Source organism: Heterodontus francisci, chromosome 46, assembly GCF_036365525.1.
Source record: "Heterodontus francisci isolate sHetFra1 chromosome 46, sHetFra1.hap1, whole genome shotgun sequence".
Classification (NCBI taxonomy): domain Eukaryota; kingdom Metazoa; phylum Chordata; class Chondrichthyes; order Heterodontiformes; family Heterodontidae; genus Heterodontus; species Heterodontus francisci.
The window spans coordinates 18,689,123-18,716,190 of record NC_090416.1 but is presented as its reverse complement, the minus strand read 5'-3'; the positions used below and the strand labels follow the sequence as shown (position 1 = coordinate 18,716,190).

The 27,068-nt window shown below is 46.3% G+C and overlaps 2 protein-coding genes across 11 annotated transcripts in view; one reads left to right on the top strand and one right to left on the bottom strand.

Annotated features, from left to right (window-relative positions):
* The window catches only part of ash1l (ash1 (absent, small, or homeotic)-like (Drosophila)), a 271,172-nt gene extending 269,453 nt beyond the window's left edge, over positions 1–1,719 (bottom strand). For 3 of the 6 annotated variants that reach the window (XM_068022896.1, XM_068022895.1, XM_068022899.1), the window contains exon 1: positions 883–1,713. The gene's annotated coding sequence lies outside the window, so the exon portion shown is untranslated. Of the gene's footprint in view, positions 1–882 lie in introns of all 6 variants that reach the window. The other 3 variants (XM_068022902.1, XM_068022898.1, XM_068022901.1) reach the window with 3 other exon arrangements.
* dap3 (death associated protein 3) lies at positions 1,512–25,578 on the top strand. 5 transcript variants are annotated; one of them, XM_068022907.1, is made up of 14 exons: positions 1,512–1,629; positions 2,524–2,612; positions 4,787–4,833; positions 8,968–9,087; positions 9,670–9,771; positions 14,308–14,416; positions 15,334–15,426; positions 15,843–15,973; positions 16,292–16,372; positions 17,302–17,460; positions 18,389–18,448; positions 19,149–19,238; positions 19,908–20,025; positions 24,896–25,578. In XM_068022907.1, exons 3-14 carry the CDS (start codon positions 4,789–4,791, stop codon positions 24,979–24,981), a joined length of 1,194 nt encoding a protein of 397 aa, XP_067879008.1. In that variant the 5' UTR covers positions 1,512–1,629; positions 2,524–2,612; positions 4,787–4,788; the 3' UTR covers positions 24,982–25,578. The 5 variants fall into 5 exon arrangements, with proteins under 5 accessions (XP_067879008.1, XP_067879005.1, XP_067879007.1 ...); XM_068022904.1 differs by having other exon boundaries at positions 2,486–2,612; XM_068022906.1 differs by lacking the exon at positions 1,512–1,629 and adding an exon at positions 1,817–1,893 and having other exon boundaries at positions 2,486–2,612.
* Positions 25,579–27,068: the final 1,490 nt, after the last annotated feature.

Sequence of the window (27,068 nt, the reverse complement as noted above, 5' to 3'; positions counted from 1 at the left end):
TTAAAATAGCCAACAGCAGAATCAGCAAATTATAGAATGTCTTTTCAATTAAAAACTCAAATTAACAGAGAAAAAAATAACAGGCAAAGTCTGTTAAAATTATGGAAGACAAATCAACAGTGTCAAGTTTTTTGGGGAAAAGGCTAAAAAAAACAAACATGACAGTTATCTGCACTGATTTGTACTACTATGTCAGTTCAACTGATCAAACGAAACGATGAGAAAGACAACAAACCTGATAGAAAAGAGAAAAAGTTGTGCTAAATTGGTTTTATCAAGGTCAGACTGATAAGGGAGAGAGAGGGTTAGAAACTGTATGCTGCCGGGGAAGAAAAAGATTTCCCCCCCCCCCCCCCCAAGTATAGAGAGAAAACAAATCCATACAAAGGAGGGGGGAAATTACAAGATGCATGCAGACGACATACAGCAGCACAAACTGTGCGTGTGGGGAGGACTGGAGTCTTAATGTATCCAAAACTAAGACCTAAATGAAGAAGGATGAAAAAAGGTAAAGCACAATAAAGGCCTGTTATTGGAAATCTTTGATTTTTCAACCTCCCCCCCACCCCCCCTTTCCTCCCACACGCAGACAAGTGTCAGGGAATACAGTAAATGCAGAACATTTTAAAACCCAAATCACGCTTTTAACACGTGTACTAGCAATAAACAAAAAAAATAACCCAAAAAAAGCAGCAATGACACCTTTAAACCGCTCAACTCTTGCTTCCTAGCCGGTTAAAACACATTTATTTCCCCCCAACTAGCCACAGTTCACCACCTCCCCCCCCCCCACCACCACCAAACACACACCAGCCACCATCTCCCACAGTCATGACACAGACTTTGCCCCCACCACCACCCCCAACAACCCCTCTCTCTTACCAGAACGGAAACGATGGTCTCTTTCTCTCACATTATCTATTCCACAGTCCGCCATGGCACATGGAGAGAGAGAGACAGAGGAGAAAAAAAAAGCCACCGCTTTAGAAAGGCATCCTCGGTGTTTTTTTTTTGTGTGTGTGTTTGTGTGTGTGTGTGTGTAGGCGCCCTCCTGTTCTCTCTCTCTCACCCTCACGTACACCACCCGCCTTTACTAGCTTGATTGCTTGCGGCGACTGATAAAGGGGGGGGGGAAGAGGAGGTGGGGGAGGTTGTTTTTTTTCCCCCCTCTCTCATAAACTGTTGTTTTTTTTAAATGACACCAAACGCCGAAAGTGCGCCATGGAGAAATAAACACAAAATGGCGGCCGGGCCGGAGCGCCGTCCTGACAGGGAGGGCGCTGCAGCCGCCGAAGCCCGAGCCTCAGAGACAGGGGGGGGGGGGGGGGGGGAAGAGAGTAAATAAATAAACAAATCCGCCCGATTAACCGGCCCTTAACGCCGGGCGGCCGCCAAAATGCAAACCGGTAACATCCCCGGCCTCGGAAACAAAAAATAAAACCGTTTTTCTTAAAGGAAAGGCGGCCGGGGGAGGGAGGGGGGGAAGGGAGAGGTGAGGCCTCGCCCACAATCCCTTGCGCCGGAGGCCGCGACCGTTTGGCTCGCGAGCAAACGGTTATTTTTCAAACGGAAGCGGCGGTTCTTCCTCAACTCCCTTGTTGTTTCGCCTCCCACCTTCGACCGGAGCAGGTGCGGTTCCGCTGGAATGGAGGATGAAACCGCCGGGAATTAAAAAAATAATAATTTTTTTTAAATCTGCATCAAGGTCGTGATTGATTTTTACCCATGATGCTGTGCGCGGAGGAAGGGGAAGGGAGGGGGGGGTGGAGAAGACCAATTTTTGTTTTTTTAAAAAAAATGCAAAATCTGTTCACTTATTTCCTTCCCGCCACCGTGCACCGGCGAGTTTGCAATCCGTCCTCGCCGTGGCCGGGTTGCGAATTCAATGACTCGGTAATCAACGCGAATAATTTAGCGTTTGTCTTTCTTCCCTCCTCCCCCATTTCCCATCGTGCCTTTCGCAGAGAGCGGTGATCGTGTTTTAAACCTTCCCTTTTTAAAATATTAAATGTCTCAAGAGGACCGACGAGGCGAGTGTTTGTTTTATATATATATATATATATATGTGTGTGTGAGGGGAGCGGGACGGGGTGAACCGGGCTGTTCCCGCTAGGCGGGTTGACGGCGCCCTTGGCAACCGCCGAACCCCCCGCCCCCGGCCATAGCAACCGGGGGTAAAACCCCTCAAAGCGGCTGGAAACTTGCTCCTGATTGACGTTCCTTCCAATGGAAATTTGACTTTAACGCCAAACATTGGAAAGAAGGTGAACATTTGTTCAGATTGTTCCTTTTTCTTTAAAAGAAAAAGCATTCAAACGCTGAAGACGTGGCCCAGCGGGTGAGCAAACATGGCGGCGCCCTTGAGGGGAAACCTCTCTGCCTCAGGAGTGGATTTTCCATGAATCCCGCTGTCGATTTTTTTTTTTTTTGTTCGACTAAAAGAAACTAGTCAAATGATTATCACCGGGTTTATATTTTGAAACAGAAAAGTACCGTGCGGCCTTGACCGTCTTTTAATTCCAGCTTTGACCTTTGACCCGCGGTGGACAAGATGGCGGCGCCCAGGGCGGTGGACGCGTGAGGCTGGGAGAGGAATTCACTGCAGAGAGTGGGTGAGCGGCTGGCGATCCGGGCAAGGTCTATCTGTGTGTATAAATAAAGGAACTTTCTCGTTCCAATGCCCGTTCACCCATCGTGTGCCCACTGACCTACATGGGTTCGTAATCCCGCAACACCTCCTGATTAAAATGCTCATCCTTGTTTTCAAATCCTTCCCTACCTCTGCAATCTCCTCCAGCCCCTGCAATTCTCAGAATCCCTCCAATTCCGTCCTCTTGCACATCTCCCAATTTCCATCGCTCCACCATTGGCGGACATGCCTTCATCTGCCCGGGCTGCAAGGCCTGGAATTCCCTTCCTTAAACCTCTCCGCCTCTCTCTCTCTCTCTCCTTCTTTATGACACTCCTTAAAACCTACCTCTTTGCTCACGCTTTTGGTTGCCTCTCTTAATATCTCCTTATGTGGCTCCGTGTCAAATCTTGTTCAATAATCGCTCCTATGAAGTGCCTTTAGGATTATTTTATGTTATGTTATGTTAATGATGCTGTGTGAATACAAGTTCTTTTTGTTATGAAGACCCAGAACTTTTGGGAGCCTAAGCCAACCAATTCGGCTCCGTCACATGCCTTTGGCAGTTGCCCTGAGTTTTTTTTCCTCCGTAAAATTACTTTAAAAAAATACAAACCTTCCAACCATAAAGTTGTTTTATTTATGTTCTGTAAAGATGCAATTGTCAAAGTGCTACAATGATGTGCATACAGTACTATATTACATATGGTGATATTTATTTCTGACTTTTTTGTTTTGAGTTTACTGTCCCTGTTGAGATGCTAGGCATATGGGTAATAACCACTGAGGCCCATAGGCCATTAGGAGCGGCTGGAGAGTAGCTTCTGACCCACATTTTAATGCCAGTTCTGTATGGAGAGTGATGCTTGTTTGTGCTCAGCTGTTTACTGCAGTTGCCAGCTGAGATGTGGAACTTGCAGTCAAAGCCTCCTTATACCCAAACTTGCCTCCCACCATTCAGTAGTGCAGCACGTCGATGCAATGTACCAGCCTATGTTGTATTCTCCCAAATTAAAGCCACAATCCTGCAGTGTAAATACATTTTATCCGTGGAACTCGGGGAGGACCTGAAGAAGCTTGAAATAGAAATATAAAATGCTAGAAATATTAAGCAGGTCAGGCAGCATCTGTGGAGAGAGAAACAATGACCTTTCATCAGAATGGGATTGACCTGAAATGTTAACTGTGTTTCTCTCTCCACAGATGCTGCCTGACCCACTGAGTATTTCCAGCATTTTCTGTTATTTCAGATTTCCAGCATCTGCAGTACTTTACTTTTTAAATAAGCAGGCTGCTTTAAATCAAAAGCAATCTTCTAGAATGGCCTCCTTCTGTGCCATACTGACTGACTCAAACTCCTTATCAATGGATAAATCCGAGACCAAGATCTGCTGCTGTGTGAAGGTTAAGGGATAATTTGATCAAAAATGTCAAGATGTTAAAGGGGAAAAGATAGGGCAGATAGAGAGAAGCGATTTCTTCTGGTTGGAGAGTCCAGGACTAGGGCAGATAGCCTAAAAATCAAAGCCAGACCTTTCAGGAGTGCAGTTAGGAAACAACCCCTGCAAGTTCCTCTCAAGGTCGCTCACCATCCTCGCTTGGAAATATATCAGCCTGTTCTTCAACTGTCACTGGGTCAAAATACCGGAACTCCCTCCCTAACAGCACTGTGGGTGTACCTACACTACATGGACTGCAGTGGTTCAAGAAGGCAGCTCACCGCCATCTTCCCAAGGGCAATTGGGGATACTCATCCAAAGAACGAATAAATTTTAAAAAAACATTTCTACACGTAAGGGGTGGAACTTTTCCATAAACGATAGTTGGTGCTATGTCGATTATCAATCTCAGATTTAAAATTAACAGATTTTTGTATCAAGAGATATGGGGCAATGGTGGGTATATGGAGTTTGATTGCAGATCGGTCATGAATTCATCGAATGGTGGGTCTGGCTCGAGCGGCTGAATGGCCTCCTTCGGTTCCTACCTTCAGCTTGTGATCTATGGGGATTAATGGGAACAGAGATTTAAGTGATATATATTCAAGGCTGCGTGGGATGCATACAAGTGTCCAGGATCATCCCAGAGCATATTAAGTAGTTCTCTGCATGACCCACAGGGGCCGAAGCTGATGAAATTCACTCTTTTTCTTCACAGGAATGCTGATGAAGAGTCTGCCGGTGGTTGCCAAACTTGGCCAACTGGTGAGTCCTTTTGGGGAGTTTGAAGTTACAAATTATTACATAGTATTTACAGCACAGAAACCGGCCATTCGGCCCATCTGCTCCATGCTGGTGTTTCTGCTCCACACAAGTCTCCTATCAGCATATCCTTCTATTCCTTTCTCCCTCATGTGTTGATTCAGCTTCCCCTTAAATGTATCTCTGCTATTCCCCCTCAACCACTCCCTGTGGTAGCGAGTTCCTCATTCTCACCACTCTCTGGGTAAAGAAGTTTCTCCTGAATTCCCAGTTGGATTTATAAGTGACGGTCTTATATTGATGGCCCCCTAGTTCCGGTCTCCCCCCACAAGTGGAAACATCTTTACATAAACATCTCTACATCTACCCTATCAAATCTTGAGATTACGATCGCATAGTGGTTATGTTACTGGGCTAGTGACCCAGAGGCTTGGACTAATGATCTGGAAATACAGCAGCTGTGGAACTTGTTTTCAATTAATTAAATGGTCTGGACTAGAAAGTTAGTATTTTTAATGGTCACCATGAAACTAGCAGATTGAGGTTAAAAACTCAGCTAGTTCACAAATGTCCTTTACCTGGTCCAGCCTAAATGTGACTCCAGATCCACAGCAATGTGTTTGACTCTTGCCTGCCCTCTCAAATGGCCTAGCAAGCCTTTGAGTTGTATTTGAGAAGGTGACTCACTGCCAGCTTCTTGCGATAATCAGGGACGAGCAATAAAAGCTGGACTTGCCAGTATCACCCACATCCCATGAATGAATTTTTTTTAAAAAGGCTGTCTACTAATATTCATTTTAAACCCAACTCCCATAGCTACCTAAACTACACTTCCTCAGACCCTGCTTCCTGTAAGGACACCATTCCATTCTCCCAGTTTCTCCATCTTCCTCACAACTGTTCTGATACAACCTTCCACAACAGCACCTGTGATGCGTCTTCCTTTTTCTTCAACCAAACATTTCTCCCCCCCCCAGTGGTTGACAGGGCCCTTGACCGTGTCCGGCTCATTTTCCACACTTCTGCTCTCATCCCTTCCCCTCCCTCCCAGAGCCACGACAGGGCTTCCCTTGTCCTCACCTTCCACCTCACCAGCCTCCATATCCAAAGGATCATCCTCCGCCATTTCTTTCAATTTAGTAAACTGTATTCGCTGCTCACAATGTGGTCTCCTCTACGTTGGGGAGACCAAGCGCAGACTGGGTGACTGCTTTGCAGAACACCTCCACTCAATCTGCAAACATGACCCTGAGCTTCCCATTTTAATTCACCACCCTGTTCTCACGCCGTCATTTCTGTCTTTGACCTGCTGCAGTGTTAAAATGAAGCTCAACGCAAGCTTGAGGAACAGCACCTCATCTTCTGATTAGGAACTCTACAGCCTTCTGGACTCATTGTGTTCAATGATGACTCCCGTTTTGATTGTGTGTTTTTTTTTAAACCATGTGCAGTCTTAAACTTGTTCATGTTTTTGCTTTCGGACAGAGCTGTTCATTATTCTGTCATTAACTCGCTCCCTGGACAAATGCTTTGTCTTTTACTATGACTATTCCTATTCCCTTTGCCTTTTGTTCCACAACATCTTTTTCAGTTAATCTCCCCTGCTGTCTGCTCTATCTCAGACCTTCCCATTTTAATACTGTATAATGGTGGTCCGACATAGCTTTGTGCACATGTAGTTATTTGACCCAGCAGACATTCCCTGAAGCCTGGTTGATTATAAATAGCTGGTTAAGAATTCTACAAGTATGGGTTCTGCCATTGGCTCCATTCTGGGCATCCCAATCAAATTATTTCTACATTGAAGAGAAGCTCACACCAGGTTAGAGATTACACAAGTGCTTTCTCCCACAGGACGGTGGATGTGGAACAGGGGCTCAGAGGTGGGAATTGATTGGGAATCAATTGGTACCCTTTAAAATGAATTGTATCGATAATCTGTTCTTAAGGGAAATGGAGTAATTTGAGGGAGCGCCGCACTGTCGGAGGGGCAGCACTGAGGGAGCGCCGCACTGTCGGAGGGGCAGCACTGAGGGAGTGCTGCACTGTCAAAACATTTTGTGGATGAGATGTTAAACCGAGGTTCCATCTGCCCTCTCCAGGTGGTTGGCACCATTTCAAAGAAGATGAGCGATGTTCTCCCTGGTGTCCTGGGTGAATATTTATCCCTCAACTAACATCACTAAAACAAAATGTCCCTGCTCTCGAATGCTCTTCCTTAATTCTCTCCATTCTACTGCCTTCTCACCCTCCTTCCGAGAGCTTCTTCATAAGCTGCTTCCTGGCTGGTGCTTTAGCTCCACTCCACCAAACTTCTCTCTGCTTCTTATTGTTGCCAACAGCTGTTCTTGTGAAATGCTCTGTTTATATGAAAGTGAGTTTTGAGATCAAACAGCCAAGCCCCACACATCCACACGTGCATTAGTGTCACTGAAAGGTATTAAGGAGCAGGAATCCTCCTTTGTTCCTCATCGTTCCCCACCCAACCCAGGGGTTGCTGAGGCTGATTGTCAGCAGCCTGGCTGAAATCAGCTCCTTCTCATTCTCTACACAATGATTGTGCATTTCTGATTTTCTTGTCGCTCTGGATACTTGTATGCAGTAAGTTAAAACAGAAAAAGGAGGAATGTTTAAATTTGTATCAGCGAGGGCTGGGTGTTTGTGATTTAATACTGGGGCAGGATGCCCCCTGGTGGCTACTATGCTGCACTGTTCATTAAAGATGAAATCCAGGACCAGCACACTCATTACTTACCTCTACTTTTAACATTGCCTGAGGACTATGAAGTTACATACCTGTGTATAATTTTAAAACTCCAGCCTTCAAGGTGAGGTCGATCAGCATCACAGTTACATTGTTCCCTTCGGAAAGGAGAAATGAAAGCTGTGTGACAAACTCACACGCCCACTGCTCAACTTCACTGCAGTCCTGCTGAACAAGGAAAACTGTAACAGTGCGTCTGCTTTACAATATCATGTGTGCTAATGCTGGCAGCAGCTGCCACGGTTACAGGCCCTGAAGTGATGTAATTTCCATATAATGTACAAATGCAGGGAATGCATATCCAGTGGACACTGCACTGGCAGTCATTCCAAGGAACATTTGGGACCAGTGTGTCCAGTGGACACTGCACTGGCAGTCATTCCAAGGAACATTTGGGACCAGTGTGTCCAGTGGACACTAGCACTGGCAGTCACTGCTGTACTTGACAAGAGCAAAACTACATTCTTACACAGTTCATATGTTGTCAGTAATTATAGAGTTATGTTTTGTAAGTAATGCACTTGAGTGCAGTACAGACTGAATTCGAACAGGGGTTCGTGAGTTAATATGTAGAACAGATACCCCAGAGTGAGTTACAGACTGGAATCTAATGAAGGGATTTGGGTGGTTTATATATAGAACAACAGATACCCGGGAGTGAGTTACAGACTGGAATCTAATGAAGGGGTTCGGGTGTTTTATATATAGAATAACAGATACCCGGGAGTGAGTTACAGACTGGAATCTAATGAAGGGATTTGGGTGGTTTATATATAGAATAACAAATATCCGGGGGCGAGTTACAGACTGGAATCTAATCAAGGGGTTCGGGTGGTTTATATATAGAATAACAGATACACAGGAATGAGTTACAGACTGGAATCTAATTGAGGGATTCGGGTGGTTTATATATAGAACAACAGATACCCAGGAGTGAGTTACAGACTGGAATCTAATTGAGGGGTTCGGGTGTTTTATATATAGAATAACAGATACCCGGGAGTGAGTTACAGACTGGAATCTAATTGAGGGATTCGGGTGGTTTATATATAGAATAACAGATACCCAGGAGTGAGTTACAGACTGGAATCTAATTGAGGGATTTGGGTGGTTTATATAAGGCTTACATTCACTGGATGTTGTTTGATACCCTGAATTATGTGGCATTGGCCAGATTTTAAGTAGAATATCGACCTTGGATTACTCTTCCTGAACCTGTTCAGCTAGTGCTCCTGTCTGAGCGTGTGCATTTTCTGCTGAGGGTCAGACATGACTTTGTGGTTGGTCGTCTCTGCGTTTGTGTGTTTTCTTTTTGTCCAATTTCTTTTTTAAAAAAAAAAGTGTTATAATGCTTTTGTTTTGGTGTTTTCTAGGCTAGTCATGGCCGTCCCTTTTATTGCAGCCCTGGGATGTGGGAGACCTGTGCTGCACCACAGATGGTCGCAGCAGCCAAGAGACCTGAGTCTGTTTTCAGGACAAGCGAAATGGACCCTGTAAGTGCTGTGCATTGCACTTCATTCCTCTTTCCAGAGTACAGAAGTAAACTTAATATTTCACCTATCCAGTCTTCCTATTAAACTGGCGCTACTCACATAGGATTGTTTTAAAGAGTCAGTATTTTCTAAAACCTCTATGTTCCTCCCTGAACTGACCCCTTTACTTGAGCTAGGTAGAATTCTATTGGTGTGTTAATGGAGACTGGCTGGGTACATGCAGTGCCCTATGTATCCTGAAACCATACAGACTGGAAGGTTCCAGATTCAGTATCTTCTCAAAATTCTAAATTGAACTCTGGTCAGAGAGTGGAAAATGAACTGGAGTTTCCTCTCCAGATTCCAGTGCATGTAATGCCTCTGATGAGGTCATGGTCAGCATTGCAACCTCAATGAGGCTGTCTATACTCACTATGCCTGCTATAATGTGGATCCATCTCTCTCTCATGCCTCCCCCCTTCTAAAAACACCTCTGTGCATTTTCACCTTCCAATTCTTCCCACCTTCTGTCTGTTGTTAAACTCATATGCTATATCTGAGGGCAGCATGTCAATGAACTGGATTTGGTCTGTTTTTGTACAGGGTTTACACAATGAACAGCATGAGGGATTGCTCTACACCATCCCTCCTAGTGATCTGAAAACCATCTTTCCTCACGGCCTGACTCGCCGCTTCCAGCAGCAGGTAGGTGGCTGCTCTAACTCTTGGGATGATGTAGGGGGTGAGGGGGGGGGGCGGGAAGGTAGTGGTAGAATTTGCTCATTCAATTTCTATCGAGAGAAATCCCTTTCCCACATTATAGTCAGGCTGGGCTACTGCTCTGGGGGGCTCTTCCAAATGTGTGTCTCACTCCTGAATGGAATACAGGAAAAGGTATAGTGTTCATTAGCCAATCCCTTTTCAGCCTCAGATCTGCCTCTTTTTTTCTCGCTCTCTCCTTTTGTACTTATTATTTTTCTTACTTTTGCATGCTTTTGCTCTTTTTTTCCCACACTGTCCTCTCTGTCTATCAATCATCTCTGGCTCACTCACCATCTCTTTATCAGCATCAGTGTGAAAGACAAGGCTGAAGCATTTGCATCCATCTTCAGCCAGAAGTGCCGAGTGGATGATCCATCTCGGCCTCCTCCTGAGATCCCCAGCATCACAGATGTTAGCCTTCAGCCAATCCAATTCACTCCACACCATATCAAGAAATGGCTGAAGGTACTTGATACTGCAAAGGCCATGTGTCCTGACAACATCCATGCTTTAGTACTGAAGACTTGTGCTGAACTAGCCACACCCCTAGCCAAGCTATTCCAGTACAGCTACAGCACCGGCATCTACCGGACAATGTGGAAAATTGCCCAAGTATGTACTGTGTACAAAAAGGATAAACCCAACCCAGCCAATTACCACCTTGTCAGTCTACTCCCAATGATCAGTAAAGTGATGGAAGAGGTCATCAAATGTGCCATCAAGTGGCACTTACTCAGCAGTAACCTGTTCAGTCACGCTCAATTTGGGTTCGCCAGGGTCACTCAGTTCCTGACCTCATTACAGCCTTGGTTCAAACATGGACAAAAGAGCTGAACTTCAGAGGTGAGGTGAGAGTGACAACATTTGACCGAGTATGGCATCAAGGAGCCCTAGCAAAACTGAGGTCAGTGGGAATCGGGAGAAGACTCTCTGTTGGTTGGAGTCATACCTAGTGCAAAGGAAGATGGTTGTGGTTGCTGGAGGTCAATCATCTGATCTCCAGGACATCACTGCAGGAGTTCCTCAGGGTAGTGTCCTGGGCCCAACCATCTTCAGCTGCTTCATCAATGACCTTCACTCCATCATAAGGTCAGAAGTGGGGATGTTCGCTGATGGCTGTACAATGTTCAGCACCATTCGTGACTCCTCAGATATTGAAACACCCAGTGTCCATATGCAGCAAGACCGGGACAACATTCAGGCTTGAACAATTAACATTCGTACCACACAAGTTCCAGGCAATGATTATATCAAACAAGAGAATCTAATCATCTCCCCTTGATGTTCGATGGCATTACTATCGCTAAATCCCCCACTAACATCCTGGGGGTCACCATTGGCCAGGAACTTAACTGGACCAGCCACATAAATACTGTGGCTACAAGAGCAGGTCAGAGGCTGGGAATTCTCTGATGAGTAACTCACCTCCTGACTCCCCAAAGCCTGTCCACCATCTACAAGGCACAAGTCAGGAGTGTGATGGAATACTCTCCACTTGCCTGGATGGGTGCAGTTCCAACAACACTCAAGAAGCTCGACACCATCCAGGACAAAGCAGCCCGCTTGATCGGCACCCCATCTACAAACATTCACTCCCTCCACCACCGATGCACAATGGCAGCAGTGTGTACCATCTACAAGATGCACTGCAACAATGCACCAAGTCTCCTTAGACAGCACCTTCCAACCCCCGACCTCTACCACCTAGAAGGACAAGAGCAGCAAATACATGGGAACACCACCACCTGCAAGTTCTCCTCCAAGTCACAAACCATCCTGACTTGGAACTATATCGCCGTTCCTTCACTGTCACTGGGTCAAAATCCTGGAACTCCCTTCCTAACGGCACTGTGGGTGTACCTACCTCACATGGACTGCAGAGGTTCAAGGCGGCAGCTCACCACCACCTTTTCAAGGGCAATTAGGGATGGGCAATAAATGCTGGCTTAGCCAGCGATGTCCACATCCCATAAACAAATAATAAAATCACCGTGGTCAAATTCTTCTCGATTTCCTGTCTCAGTTCTGTGTCCGACCTTTGGTACTCTTTTCCCCCCCCCCCCACTTTCTTTTCTCTCTTCCCCCCCCCCCCCACTTTCTTTTCTCTCTTCTCCCCCCCCACTTTCTTTTCTCTCTTCCCCCCCCCCACTTTCTTTTCTCTCTTCCCCCCCCCCCACTTTCTTTTCTCTCTTCCCCCCCCCCCACTTTCTTTTCTCTTTCCCCTCCCCCCACTTTCTTTTCTCTTTCCCCTCCCCCCCCCCACTTTCTTTTCTCTCTTCCCCCCCCCACTTTCTTTTCTCTCTTCCCCCCCCCACTTTCTTTTCTCTCTTCCCCCCCCCCACTTTCTTTCTCTCTTCCCCCCCCCCACTTTCTTTCTCTCTTCCCCCCCCCCACTTTCTTTTCTCTCTTCCCCCCCCCCACTTTCTTTTCTCTCTTCCCCCCCCCCACTTTCTTTTCTCTCTTCCCCCCCCCCACTTTCTTTTCTCTCTTCCCCCCCCCCACTTTCTTTTCTCTCTTCCCCCCCCCCACTTTCTTTTCTCTCTTCCCCCCCCCCACTTTCTTTTCTCTCTTCCCCCCCCCCACTTTCTTTTCTCTCTTCCCCCCCCACTTTCTTTTCTCTCTTCCCCCCCCACTTTCTTTTCTCTCTTCCCCCCCCCCACTTTCTTTTCTCTCTTCCCCCCCCCCCCACTTTCTTTTCTCTCTTCCCCCCCCCACTTTCTTTTCTCTCTTCCCCCCCCCACTTTCTTTTCTCTCTTCCCCCCCCCACTTTCTTTTCTCTCTTCCCCCCCCCACTTTCCTTTCTCTCTTCCCCCCCCCCCCACTTTCTTTTCTCTCTTCCCCCCCCCCCACTTTCTTTTCTCTCTTCCCCCCCCCCCACTTTCTTTTCTCTCTTCCCCCCCCCCCCCACTTTCTTTTCTCTCTTCCCCCCCCCCCACTTTCTTTTCTCTTTCCCCTCCCCCACTTTCTTTTCTCTTTCCCCTCCCCCACTTTCTTTTCTCTCTTTCCCCTCCCCCACTTTCTTTTCTCTCTTCCCCCTCCCCCACTTTCTTTTCTCTCTTCCCCCTCCCCCACTTTCTTTTCTCTCTTCCCCCTCCCCCACTTTCTTTTCTCTCTTCCCCCTCCCCCACTTTCTTTTCTCTTTCTCCCCCTCCCCCACTTTCTTTTCTCTTTCCCCTCCCCCACTTTCTTTTCTCTCTTCCCTCCCCCCCCACTTTCTTTTCTCTCTTCCCCCTCCCCCACTTTCTTTTCTCTTTCCCCTCCCCCCCCCACTTTCTTTTCTCTTTCCCCTCCCCCCCCCCCACTTTCTTTTCTCTTTCCCCTCCCCCCCCCCACTTTCTTTTCTCTTTCCCCTCCCCCCCCCCACTTTCTTTTCTTTCCCCTCCCCCCCCACTTTCTTTTCTCTTTCCCCTCCCCCCCCCACTTTCTTTTCTTTCCCCTCCCCCCCCCCACTTTCTTTTCTCTTTCCCCTCCCCCCCCCCCACTTTCTTTTCTCTTTCCCCTCCCCCCCCCCCACTTTCTTTTCTCTTTCCCCTCCCCCCCCCACTTTCTTTTCTCTTTCCCCTCCCCCCCCCACTTTCTTTTCTCTTTCCCCTCCCCCCCCCACTTTCTTTTCTCTTTCCCCTCCCCCCCCCACTTTCTTTTCTCTTTCCCCTCCCCTCCCCCACTTTCTTTTCTCTTTCCCCTCCCCTCCCCCACTTTCTTTTCTCTTTCCCCTCCCCTCCCCCACTTTCTTTTCTCTCTTCTCCCCCCCCCCCACTTTCTTTTCTCTCTTCTCCCCCCCCCCCACTTTCTTTTCTCTCTTCTCCCCCCCCCCCCACTTTCTTTTCTCTCTTCTCCCCCCCCCACTTTCTTTTCTCTCTTCTCCCCCCCCCCCACTTTCTTTTCTCTCTTCTCCCCCCCCCCACTTTCTTTTCTCTCTTCTCCCCCCCCCCCCCACTTTCTTTTCTCTCTTCTCCCCCCCCCCACTTTCTTTTCTCTCTTCTCCCCCCCCCACTTTCTTTTCTCTCTTCTCCCCCCCCCACCACTTTCTTTTCTCTCTTCTCCCCCCCCCACTTTCTTTTCTCTCTTCTCCCCCCCCCACTTTCTTTTCTCTCTTCTCCCCCCCCCCCACTTTCTTTTCTCTCTTCTCCCCCCCCCCACTTTCTTTTCTCTCTTCTCCCCCCCCCCCCACTTTCTTTTCTCTCTTCTCCCCCCCCCCCACTTTCTTTTCTCTCTTCTCTCCCCCCCCCCACTTTCTTTTCTCCTCCCCCCCCCCTCACTTTCTTTTCTCCTCCCCCCCCCCCCCACTTTCTTTTCTCTCTTTCCCCCCCCAACATTCTCCTTCTGTTGAAATCAGGTTCCATATACAGGTTTGGATTGTAGGATGATGGGAAGCTTGAGGGAGGTGAGGATTGGCTGTGTAATCTTGTAATTGAGGCCTCAGCTCTTTCTGTAGATTTGCTGCTCGTGCCTGCTATCTAGACTGTCTCTGTCTTTCAGATTAAGACTTTCAATGAGGCGTGTATCATGGTCCGACGGCCATCGCTGGAGCTGGTGGCTTATTTAAAAGCTGCTAATTATTCACATCCGGCCATTCGATATGTTGTCTGTATCCTTTTTAAAAAAATAACTCTGAAAATAAAATCTTCAAAGATTTTGAACTTAGTGCTGAATGTGGAGGAGGGGAATTTTGATCGAGAGGTATTTTCTGTTTAAAAAGTTGACGGGTAAACTCTGAGAATGTGCCTGGTGGGATGCTACGCCCGATGCAGTATTAAGCAACACAGACTCGGTGGTCCCAGTGCCTAGGGTTCTGTTCCTGACCTCTGTCCACTGGCCCTATCTACAGAGTGTGCAGGTGAGGACAGAAGAGATTTCCATGGTCAAATATGATGCTGACATTCACGGCCTAACTCGCTAACAAGGAACAGACATTTGAGTGGAGGCAGCAGAGGTTTTCAAGCAGCATATTACAGCCCAGCAAGGGACAGAGTCTCGCGAGCCACTGGATAAGAATGGACTGTACCTCCAGTGTTGGTGAATTTCCAACATGATTGACTCTGTGATGTTTCACATGAGGACCAAAAGAGTTTGTCCCTGCATCCTTGTTCCTGTCAGCTGTTTGTGAAGACAGTGTAGGCTGTGTAACTCCTTGTTGCCATGCCCCCTGCTAGCGAGCTGCACTACTGAAATCTCCAGTTAACCATGTCTTCCAGGGATCTGTTCCCATGCCAATGGTGGATGATGGTGGGAGTGGCTGGGGTGATTCACCTACAACTTTTTTTTTTAAATCTCCTTTGCTCACTGGAGAAGCACATGACCTTAACACCTCAGTAGATCACAAAGCTAACCATTGCTCATCCAGAATTGTCCTACCGCTGTGTGATCAAGAACTGGAGTGTGTGATATAAACCAACAAGTTACAAACAGGAATCTCTCTGGACCCAGAGTGTCCACTCACCATGAGCCAATTCCATAATGTGAACGGTTTGCTCCAATTCTTTCCTTGATGCATTGTGGTTCTAGATGGTCAGAAGGGATGTGGGAAAACGCTCACCTTGTGTAACGCAGTCCATTACTGCGCCAAACAGGACTGGTTAATACTGCACGTCCCAGATGGTAGGCTACTAATGATTCGCACTTGTCTTAACTTGTTCGGTTCAAAAGACAATTGGGTGGATTTCCAATAAGAGAAGGATTTAGAGAATAGCTGGGTTGAGGGACACGGGGAGAAGGGGGGAAAATCGGCTGGCTTGGCGCGCACGGGGAGAATAAAGGAAGCAAGTCCGACCTACCTGTGGGTGGTTTCTCCAAGGTCACAGGCACCGCATGCAAGTATAATTGGATGTGTGGGGCCAGTTGTGTACTAGTGATACAATGGAAATGGCACTGGGGGGGTTTATGGCTTTGAATGACAGTGGTTACGATTTTTATTTAAAAACAAAAGTGCTTGAATGACTAAAGCAGATTGGGATGTCCGGAGGTTGTGAACAGCGCTGTAGAAATTCATATCTATCTCTATATTTCAATCACAGCTTATCTGTGGGTTAAGCACTGTAAAGAACTGATGCCGTCATCCTATAACCAGGCTCGCTTTGACCAGCCTTTGCAGGCCTCAACGTGGCTCAAAAACTTCAAGATCACCAATGAGCAATTCTTAAAGCAGGTAAGAAAGCAATGGCATCCTTGGAGCTCAACCACAGTGGTTCAGCGAGACCCGTCGCACAAGCCAGACATTAACAGTTCACAGCCAGGGGCAGCAAGTTGCCTTCGTTCCTGGTTTGGGGCAGTAATGCTGCCCTTGCTGTGCCTATTTGTGGCGAGGTGCGGTGGCAGTGGTGCTGAAAATGGGAGATACTGTTTGCAAACAATATGCAGATAAAGCTCTAATGATCTGTTTGCAGGGGTGGGAAGGGGAACTTGCTTTTCCTGTTGTAAATGTGCAGTGCGACCGTGCTAACAGGATCTTGTTTTTCTTAAACAGCTAAAAACCCAACAGAAATACATCTGGAGCAAGCGGGAGGCAACTGAGGAGGGAAGACCTTTGGGTGAAGTGGTGGACCAGGTGAGGTGCTGCTTACCCAAATGTATCGTCGACCAGTCAGAGGGTGATGGTGAGGTGTGATCAGACAATCTTCAGTTCTGTATCCCAACATCAGACCGCCTCCTCTACTGCTATTCACTAAAACTAATGGTTTACCAATTAATGCTGCTCTGCACCCAGTGGCTGAGCTGGTAAATATACTGTCTAAAAGCTCCCACTTTCAGTCCCCAATCTATCCGGAGATAGCCGACTGTAGCTATTGTTAGAATACTACAAACGTTCAGTGTCGAGAGATAAAGAGGATTAAACAACCAGGGTTCCTGCTCCCATTTGCAATTCAGTGACCCTGGAGGTGCCAGATGAAGCTATCACGGGTGAATAGCCAAACTGGCACCGTCTTTAGCTGAGACATAATGGAAGCCCATGTGAATGAGGTACCTGAAAGGTAACCAGTAACCCAGGAAGTGAGGTCTCCAGGGGAAGAAGGGAGTCCTTTTAGTCAGTTTGATCCACTTCACATGCAATGTGTGAGCTGAGAACTCAGCCACTGCTGCTGTCTCTAAACCAGTGCTGCAATTCTTTGACCCTGAAGGTGATGGCATTTGTTTTAGGGGACAGTTCCACCCTGGCCAGTGACTCTCTAGTGCCATACCCTTATTCATGTGTAGGTCTAGATGGTAAATGTTGCAGACTGTTCAATGTGAAAGTTCTCACAGCTGTGGCCAGTCCTGTCCTGTCCTTGTCAATGGATATTGATCAGGAGTGGGAGCTGATTGCCTTTTCTTTATCCTCTTTGTAACCTCCCAAATGGAGTCCTGGCTGCCTCAGCCAACTCAGCACAGAGCAATTATTGACCACCTAATAACTAACTCATTGCAGCCATTAAAATGAGGGGAAATGGGTGCAGTAAATAACAGAGCTGAATGTGGTGCTTGTCCCTCCTTCCCCAGGGTTTAACACGAATGAAGAACGCTAGTGACGTAGTGGGCGTTCTGTTCAAAGAGCTGAAGGCACAGTGTTTACCTAACACATATCGGATGCTGGTGGCGATTGATGGGGTCAACGCTCTCTGGGGACCGACCACCATGATGAAAGAGGACAGAAGTCAGGTATCCTATCTGCTTACTAACCGTACGTTAGCCATTCTCCACCTAAAGTGTTATTTCTACACGTGCGGTACCTGGGTGTGTTCAAACCTTCTTCTGTTCACCTCCTGGAAATATTTAAGTTCGCAGTACCTCAAACTGAGGCCAGTTTAGGTCAAAACACAGAAATCCACTGGACCACCTTCCCATTAACTCCTTTTGAACAGAGTCCCACTGTACCAGGCCCCTTCCTGTTCACTCCCACTGTACACAATCCCAATTGACCCAGACCTTTAATTATTCATTCCCACTGTGTTCCTAACATGCCTATTATTTGGTGTGTGGTGCTCCACACATTTAATCAATCCACACCAGTCTGTTTAGAAATTGTATCACATTTGTTAAATATGCTTGGTACTGAAGGGTCTTTTTTTTTTTTTGCCTGGGTTGCATTGAACCTGAATCCACCGTAAGTGAGGTCTGGAAAAGGAACGAATCAGCCCATTAATGCCCACACAGGGCAGCAGCCTGGACTGAGCAGAGAGACCAGAACAGTGTGGTACAGTCAATGGTGGGGGGGATGAGAGATAGGAGAAGCTCCCAAGTGACAATAAATCTACCAGCCAGTGTGGTGCTGAACCAGGAATACTCCAGTGGTTCAGGGGGAACAATAATTCCCACAACTCTCCCACACCACCCAGTCCACATGACACCAGCCACCCAACACCCTGCATGAACTATCAGTGTCAGTGATGACTGCCACATCGACAAATTCCTGTTGGCCTTCATCTCCCTGCTAATTAATGTGCACAATATTCCTGAACATGGTTAGAAATGACCCCGTCCTCTTGTACCGTAACTGCCACCCTCCCCCTGCCTCTGTTTGTGCCACTGATAATACTGCACAATGTCTTGTTTGGTTGAGCAGTTTGCTGACATGTCTGTTTTGTAGGTGTTTGCAGGCGAGCTTACTCTGATCCACAATTTGAAGAAGCTGGTGAATAATGACTGGGTAAGAGGCACACAGTAACCAATCGATTGGATTGTAAAACGTTGAAGAAATGTGTTCAGCATTGGCCTTTATTCTGATCCATCTGCTGCTGAAACTCTCATCTTGCGCTTTTGTTACTTTCTGCCTTGGCTATTCCAAAACTCGCCTGTCTGGCCTCCTGTCCTCCACACTCTAAACTGCAGCTTTTGTTGTTGTCTGCTCCAGCTGCCCTCCCCAAGCGTGTGCTCCCCCTGTGAGTCAGTGGGTAGTGCACTCGCCTCGGAGTCAGAAGGTCATAGGTTGAAGGGTCAGTACTGTGGGAGCGGCACTCTGCCGGTGGCTCGGTACTGTTGAAACACCTGTCAGATGTGCAGTTTTTTGGGTGAGATGTTAAACTAAGGCCCTGTCTGCTCGCTCAGGTGGATGTCAAAGATCCCATGGCCACTATTTCAAAGAGCAAGAGACTTATCCCTGGTGTACTGGGGACAACATTTATCCCTCAACCAACATCACTAAAACAGATGATCTGGTCGTCATCACATTGCTATTTTGTGGGATCTTGCTGTGCAAATTGGTTGCCTCGTTTCCTACATTACAACAATAACTACACTCAAAATACAGAAAAGTGCTGTAGAAATACAAGTCTGTCTTAACTTTCATATCACATGTGGCCACACAGTCCCTGTGCCCTTGTTCAATAACAACCCCTCTTGTGTTGCAGACTGGCGGAGCAGTGGTCACAACACTCACCCAGACTGGAGCCCTGGATACTAGACGTTTGTCCTACCTGCCTCACAAGCTGCTAAGGAAGGTGAGCAATTTAACCATAAAACCTGAGTATGTGGAACAGCTGCTACGTTGCGGGTTGCTCTTATAGCAGGAATAAGCTCGTGTCTCAGTGGAAATTGAGCATCTTTTTTGTTCCCCTGTAGTTGCTTGCTCTCTAGTGAAGGGCTGTGACTCCTCGCCAGCGTTACTAAGCTTGTACTGAGAACTGACGCTGAGGAAATAAGGAGCCTACTGGCAAGGCCCCCAATTGAAGGTTGGACAGGAGACTCAACAGAAACCCAAGCAGTGCCAGTGCTCTTCAGTTCTCTCTTCTGATGGGAAATGTCTCAGCACCTGCCTGGGGCCTCCCCTCCCCATTGTTCTAACAATCCACTACCTTGAAAACACTGCCCTTGAAGTATTTATAGCACTGATGGATGTTCCACTGCATTGCTGTATAGGTGCCATTGTATAACACTTGGGTACAAGACTGGTGGGGACAGGTTTGTCACTGGAGGTTGAAGGGTTTGATTGAAGAACAATGCACAAGAAACGCATCTCACAAAGTTACGGTGTATTGAGTTAAGTGTGTTATTTTGTGCTAGCATTTGTAATAATGCACTAAAGCCTATACACACTGCACACAATTCCTCATCTAATGTGCAACATGCACTATCCTATATTTATCTGTATCCCCGTATCCCTTCCACAGGAAGGCTTTGATGCCATGGACCCCTTTGTCCCAATTCAAGTGATGAATTACAGTCAGAAGGAGTTTGAGAGTTGCTATCAATATTATATCGACCGCAAGTGGATTCAGCATGAGAAAGGTAAGAAGTGGTAGCAGGCAGCATGCATTATAATCTCATACCTGCCAGTCTAATCCTGGGATTATATTGGTGCTATTCAACCAAGGGAAACGGGGCAACTGTCACCCCCCCCATTCAATGTCTACATTGAATAGACAGCACAGAAATTGGTCATGCAGCCCAGTCATTCCATGCTGGTGTTTATGCTGTGCTGGAGCCTCCTCCCATCCTTCCTCATCTCCCTCTATCAGCATAAAGACTTCCTGTGCCTGGCAGAATGGCCCAAACTCAAAGCAAAAGAAACTGGCTTACTAACCAGCAAAGGCAGAGGCACAAACAGCACCCGTAACATGAAGAACAGGTGGTGGGCAGACACACTACAGCATTATGGCAGGTTTACATAAGGTACACAAGGAAAAACTGTTCCTATTAACTAATGGTACAAGGACTAGGGGACAAGAGATGCAGGGGGAATAAGAAGAAGAACTTTTTTATGCAGAGGGTGATCATGACCTGGAACCCACTGCCCGCAAGGGTGGTAGAAGTGGAGACTATCAATGATTTCAAAAGGAAATTGGATGAGCACTTGAAGGAAAGAGACTTGCAGGTCTATGGGGATCGAGCAGGGGAATGGGACTGCTGGAAAGCTCCATGGAGAACCTACATAGACTTGATGGGCTGAATGGCTGTAAATTACTCTGACTTTAAGGCAAAGGAAATTCAACATCTCGCTGACATGAATGATATCTGTGGCTTCTTCACTGCCACAAAGACCATTTATGGCCCCAGTACTCAAGGTCCAGCTGCTTTGCGGCCTAAGGATAGTGGACATCTGATAAAGAAAAGGGAAGCTGTTAATGCCCATTGGAGAGAGCATTTTGTAGATCTTTACAATCAAGAATCTATTGTTGATCAGAGTGTTTTCAGCTCCATCCCACAACATTCATTAAGAGAGGAGCTCAGAACTCCGCCAGCACCTATGATGATGATGAAAGACACCATACAAATGAACAAAGTGGCAAGAGATGACGGAATCCCTGCTGAAATCTTTAACCATGAAGAGGAACTAACATCACATGCCCTTATCCTACAGATCTGGAATGAAGAGGAAGTCCCAAATGATTGTGACAATCTTCAAGAAAGGGGACAAATGCACCTGTGGAAATTAGAGGCATCTCCCTGCTCTCCATTGCAGGAAAGATGACAAGAACCCTTCTGAATTGATTCATTCCACTTGCTGAAGAGTTACTCCCTGAATCTCAATGTGGGTTTAGGCCATCAAGTGGCACTGCTGATATGATTTTCACAGCTTGCCAACTACAAGCCAAATGTTGCGAACAACATCAACCTCTACATAGCATTTTTTGACTTAACAAAGGCCTTTGACTCTGTAAATCGAGAGGTACTCTGAAATATTCTGTTGATGTATGGATGTCCTCCAAAATTAGTCACCATCCTTCACAAAGATATGTGAGCGGCGATCCTTAATAACGGATCTATTACAGACCCCTTTGAGGTTAAGACAGGAGTTAAACAAGTTTGTTGCTGCAACTCTTTTTTCGACCTTCCTAGCTGCCATGCTTCATCTGACCAGCGACAAGCCCTCTGCTGGAGTGCAGCTTATTTATCAAATGGGTGGTAAACTATTTAATCTCAGACGACTCCAATCAAAAACAAAGACCACCACAGCTTCAGTCATTGAGCTGCAATATGCTGATGATGCTGTAGTAAGTGCTGTGTCTGAATCGGATCTTCAGAGAATCGTCAACATATTTACTGAGGCATATGAGAAGATGGGACTTGCACTGAACATTCAGAAGACCAAAGTCCTCCATCAGCGAGCTCCAAATGCACACATCCCAGCTCCATTTGATTTAGGATTCAAGAGGAGTGCAGTGCCTGGAAAATGTGGAACACTTCCAGTATCTTGCAAGTTATCTTTCACAGAAGGCTGACATTGACTAGGAAATCCGGCATCATCTGAAATCTGCTGGTGCAGCCTTTGGCCAGCTGAGGAAGCGAGCGTTTGACGATCACAACATCAAAACTAAAACCAAGCTCAGGGTCTACCGTGCGGTCCTGATCCCTACCTGACAGTACATTGGCTGAAATATGGACAACGTACAGGAGGCACCTCAAAGCACTGGAATCATGTCAACACTGCCTGCAGAAGATCTTGCATTCAATCAGGAGGACAAATGCACCAGCATCAGTGTCCTCTCAAGCAGACATAAGCATCAAGGTTATTATCCACCATCAGCTTTGTTGGGTTGATCACATAGTCCAGATGTCAGATACCAGGCTGTCAAAGCAGTTCGTCTTCTCCCAGCTCAGGCAGGGCAAACATACCAGAGGAGGACAGAAGAAGCACTTCAAGGATGTGCTGAAAGCTAACATGAAGAAATTGACACTGACATCAACTCCTGAGAGACCATCGCCCTGGACTGATCCAGATGGAGGCAGAGTCTGTGGGAAGGATCCCAGCATGTTGAGACTGCATGACCAAATGAAGAGGAAAGGCTCGAGCAGCAGAAAGTACAAGCCATGACCCAAACTAATAAACGACCAGACATCCCACATGACAATAAATGCCCTACGTGCCATAAAGTCTGTAGATTCTGAATTGGCCTCATCAGCCATCTTCAAACTCATGGAAGACAAACATCCTTGCCTGCAAGGATGAGTCAATAATAACCATCTATTTTCTCCCTCCTGTGTTTATCCAGCTTCCCCCCACTTAAATGTATTTTTAATGAAAGGGAAATCATGTTTCACCAATTTATTGGAGTTACATGTGTTGTGGATAAAGGGGAAATCAGTGGATGTATTGTACTTAGATTTCCAGAAGGCATTTGATAAGGTGCCACATCAAAGGGTATTGCAGAAAATAAAAGCTCATGGTGCAGGGGGTAACATATTGACATGGATAGAAGATTGGTTAACTAACAGGAAATAGAGTAGGCATAAATGGGTCATTTTCTGGTTGGCGGGATGTAATGAGTGGTGTACCACAGGGATCTGTGCTGGGCCTCAACTTTTACAATTTATATAAATAACTTAGATGAAGGGACCAAAGGTATGGTTGCTAAATTTGCTGATGACACAATGACAGGTAGGAAAGCATTATGTGAAGAGGACATAAGGAGGCTACAAAAGGATACAGATAGGTTAAGTGAGTGGGCAAAGATCTGGTAAATGGAGTATGATGTGGGAAAGTGGGAAATTGTCCATTTTGGCAGGAAGAATTAAAAAAGCACATTATCTAAATGGTGAGAGATTGCAGAGTTCTGAGATGCAGAGGGATCTGGGTGTCCTAGTGCATGAATCGCAAAAGGTTAGTGTGTAGGTACAGCATGTAATTAGGAAAGCTAATAGAATGTTATTATTTATTGCGAGGGGAATTGAATACAAAAGTAGGGAGGTTATGCTTCAGCTATACAGGGCATTGGTGAGACCACAGCTGGAGTACTGTGTACAGTACTGGTCTCTTTATTTAAGGAAGGAAGTAAATGCTTTGGAAGCAGTTCAGAGAAGTTTTACCAAACTAATACCTGGAATGAGCGGGCTGTCTTATGAGGTAAGGTTGGACAGTCTAGGCTTGTATCCACTGGAATTTAGAAGAGTAAGAAGCAACTTGATTGAAAGATATAAGATCCTGAGGGGTCTTGACAGGGTGGATGTGGAAAGGATGTTTGCACTTGTGGTAGAATCGAGAACTAGGGGTCACTGTTTAAAAATAGGTGGTTGCCTATTTAAGACAGAGATGAGGAGAAATTTCTTCTGAGGGTTGTGACTCTTCGGAACACTCTTCCTCAAAAGGCAGTGGAAGCAGAGTCTGAATATTTTTAAGGCAGTGATAGATAGATTCTTGATAAGCAAGGGGTTGAAAGGTTATCGGGAGTAGGTGGGAATGTGGAGTAATCAGTTCGGCCAGGGGCCGAGTGGCCTACTCCTGCTCCTAATTCATATGTTCGAATCTCTTCTATTTACCTGCATCACTCATGTGGTAGCAACTTCCACATTCTCACCACTCCCAGGCTAAAGAGGTTTCTCCTGAGTTCCCGATTGCATTTCTTGGTTACTGTCTTCTATGGAGAGTCTCTTGGTTTGCTCTCCCCCACAAGTGGAAACATGGTTACTGTGTCTCTCCTACCGAAACCTTTCATAATTCTAGAGACCTCTATTAGGCCACACCTCAGTCTTCTCTTTTGAAGAGAAACGAGCCTCAGCCCGTCTATCCTTTCCTGATGGGAGTTCTGGTATACTCTTTCTATTCGTTCATGGAATGTGGGAGTTGCTGGCTATGCCAGCATTTATTGCCCATCCCTAATTGCCCTGGAGAAGGTGGTGGTGAGCTGCCGCCTTGAACCACAGCAGACCATGTGGAGTGGGTACACCCACAGTGCTATTAGGAAGGGAGTCCCAGGATTTTGACTTAGCGATGAAGGATCGGTGATATAGTTCCAAGTTAAGATGTGTTACTTGGAGGGGAGGGTACCACCCTTGCAAATGCTTTTCTTTTTGGTCCCTCTCCAGTGCTGGTAAGGAAAAGGGGGATAGGGTTTACTATCTAGGATCTTGGGTGTAATGAGACATTTTTTAACAGGTTCTTTTTCCTCTTCCTGTGGGTAAGTACCAAGCCAGCAGGAACCTGGAGTCCAAAATAAATCTGTGGGTAGATGGGTGGGGAGAAAAAGAAACCGGCAGATAACCCCTGTAGAAACAATTATGATTTGAGGCCTGCCTCCAAATGGATGTGAATGTGACCTTACTTGTAGCCTGGACACAGGGCAGCTCAGAGTGTTGCTAACTTACCCCGTGCTTTGCCAGCTTCCAGTTGGGTTGCTCTGCTCGTGGCTGCTGTTCTATTAATCATTTTCTTTCCATGCAGCTTATACAGAAGAGGGGAAGAAGGAGTTAATCTTCCTGTGCAACTATAACCCAGGGGTGTTCGACAGAATCTGCAGCTCCCTCTGAGAATTGGTGTCTCCTGCCATACGGACATCCCTCCACCACTGCCTCCAACAAGGAAAAGACTGAAGCAAAGTTCTGGACCCAGCCTCATGATGCTATTCTTACCCCTACTTGTCCAGAATCCCAGAATGGTTCATGCCAATCCCACTGAGGCAAGACTGGACTTCTGGCTTTTAAAAGGAGGCCTATTTGCCCAACCATTGCACCACAGCATTTTCAGGCTGCTGATGGCAATTAAAATCTGCTTTATAGTTTCAACACTATACTCGCTGTCCTGATCCTTCAGTGTGCATGTAAATCATTCTAAGGACATGAAAGCAGAAGTAAGGGCTGTTCACCTTCTTACACTGATGCTGTCGACCAAGTTCCTGTTTTCTGTTGTATTTTTATTCCTACAGGGTTGATCAGAGAAATCCTGTATGGAGTCGTGCAGGAACAGCATTTTGGAACACAGGCAATTCAACCCGAAACAAAGGAGCCGCATATTCCAGCCATTTGGAATGTAGCTTAAAATCTTTTGAATATAATGTTGCATGCTGTGTTCATTACTTAACAGTAAAGTACAATTAAAGCAATGCTTAATGCATTTAATTTCCTGGCTTCTGTTGTAGTGGTGGAGTGCAATTTGTTAAGAAGTCCAAAGCATTCCTTAGATAAATGCATCACTTGGTTTAACCCTGAGCCAGACAGACTAGTACAATTCTAGTTTTGATCTGTAATTATGGCAGTCGGTGTGTTGGATTTTCTCTGGGATTAGGAAAGGAGGGTCACAAATGAGTCAGGGTTCCTGCTCCTGATCACAATCCAGTGACGTGAGGACACACTTGGGATCTGTGGTTTTCTTCTGCCAGTCCGCCCTTGTGGGTGGACACACCTGACAATGCCCACTGTAGCTGGGGTGCAGATTCCACATATATATTATCCATAAAGCCATGCCCCAGAAAAAGAGCAAAAGAAATTGAGACAGCAGAAGATCCCACTTTAGAATTAATGATTGTGTCCTTTTGTTTTAATGTTAACAGATTTAAGATAATTGGCAAAAGAACCAGAGGGGAGATGAGGATTTTTTTTTTTTTAAATACAGTTTTTGTGATGAACAGCTTGAAAGGGGTGTGGGGGGAGGGTGGGTGGTGGAAGCAGACTCAATAGGGATGTAAACATGAAGGGGGGAAAAAGCAGGGGCGTGGACAAATCAGATAGGAACATAGGAAGCAAGAGAGAGTCTGTCAATGAAATAATGGCTGAGCTGTGACCTAACTCCATATCCCTGAATGCCACTGGATTTTTAAAAAATTATTTGCAGATTTAAAATTGACAAGTGATTTAGCATCAATTGGTGTTTGTTGACAAAAGTTCCAAACTTCTACCAGCCTGTGTGTGTAAAAGTGTTTCCTAATTTCACTCCTGAAAAGGTCTGGCTATAATTTTTAGACTATGCCTCTCGTCCTAGAAATAGTTTGCTTCATCAGTTCCCCTAAATATATTAAATTTTGCTCAAATCACCCTTTAACCTTGTAAATTCCAAGTAATACAACCCCTAGTTGGTTTAATTTTTCCAACAACAAAAATTTAACCCTTGGCGTCCGGGTATCATTCAGTAAATCTAGAAACACTCAGCAGTTCTGGCAGCATCTGGAGAGAGAGAGAAGCAGAGTTGACGATGCTGTTAGATTTGCTGAGTATTTCGAGCACTTTGTTTTTATTTTAGATTTCCAGCATTCTCAGTATTTTGCTTTTATTCATCCTCCAAGGCCAATATTATCCTTGCTAAGGTGTGGAGCCCAGAATTGTTCACAGTAACTCCAGGTGTGGCCTCAGCAGGGCATTGTGGCGCTTGAAGCATAGCTGCTACCCCCTTGTATTCTAATCCTGTAAGTAGAAAGAGGCAGCATTGGTTCGATGGGCCAAATAGCCGCTTATCTGCTGGAAGATATTATAATGCTTTCCCATTGCAGCTAGACCGATTACTCAGCTTTCAGCCCACAGCCAATCAGAAACCGGGAAGGGCACGTGTGTTATCTCAACCGAGCTTGATGAGGTCAACGGGACCTTCGGGCCGGTTGTGGTCACGTGATAAGAGTAGCGCCCAA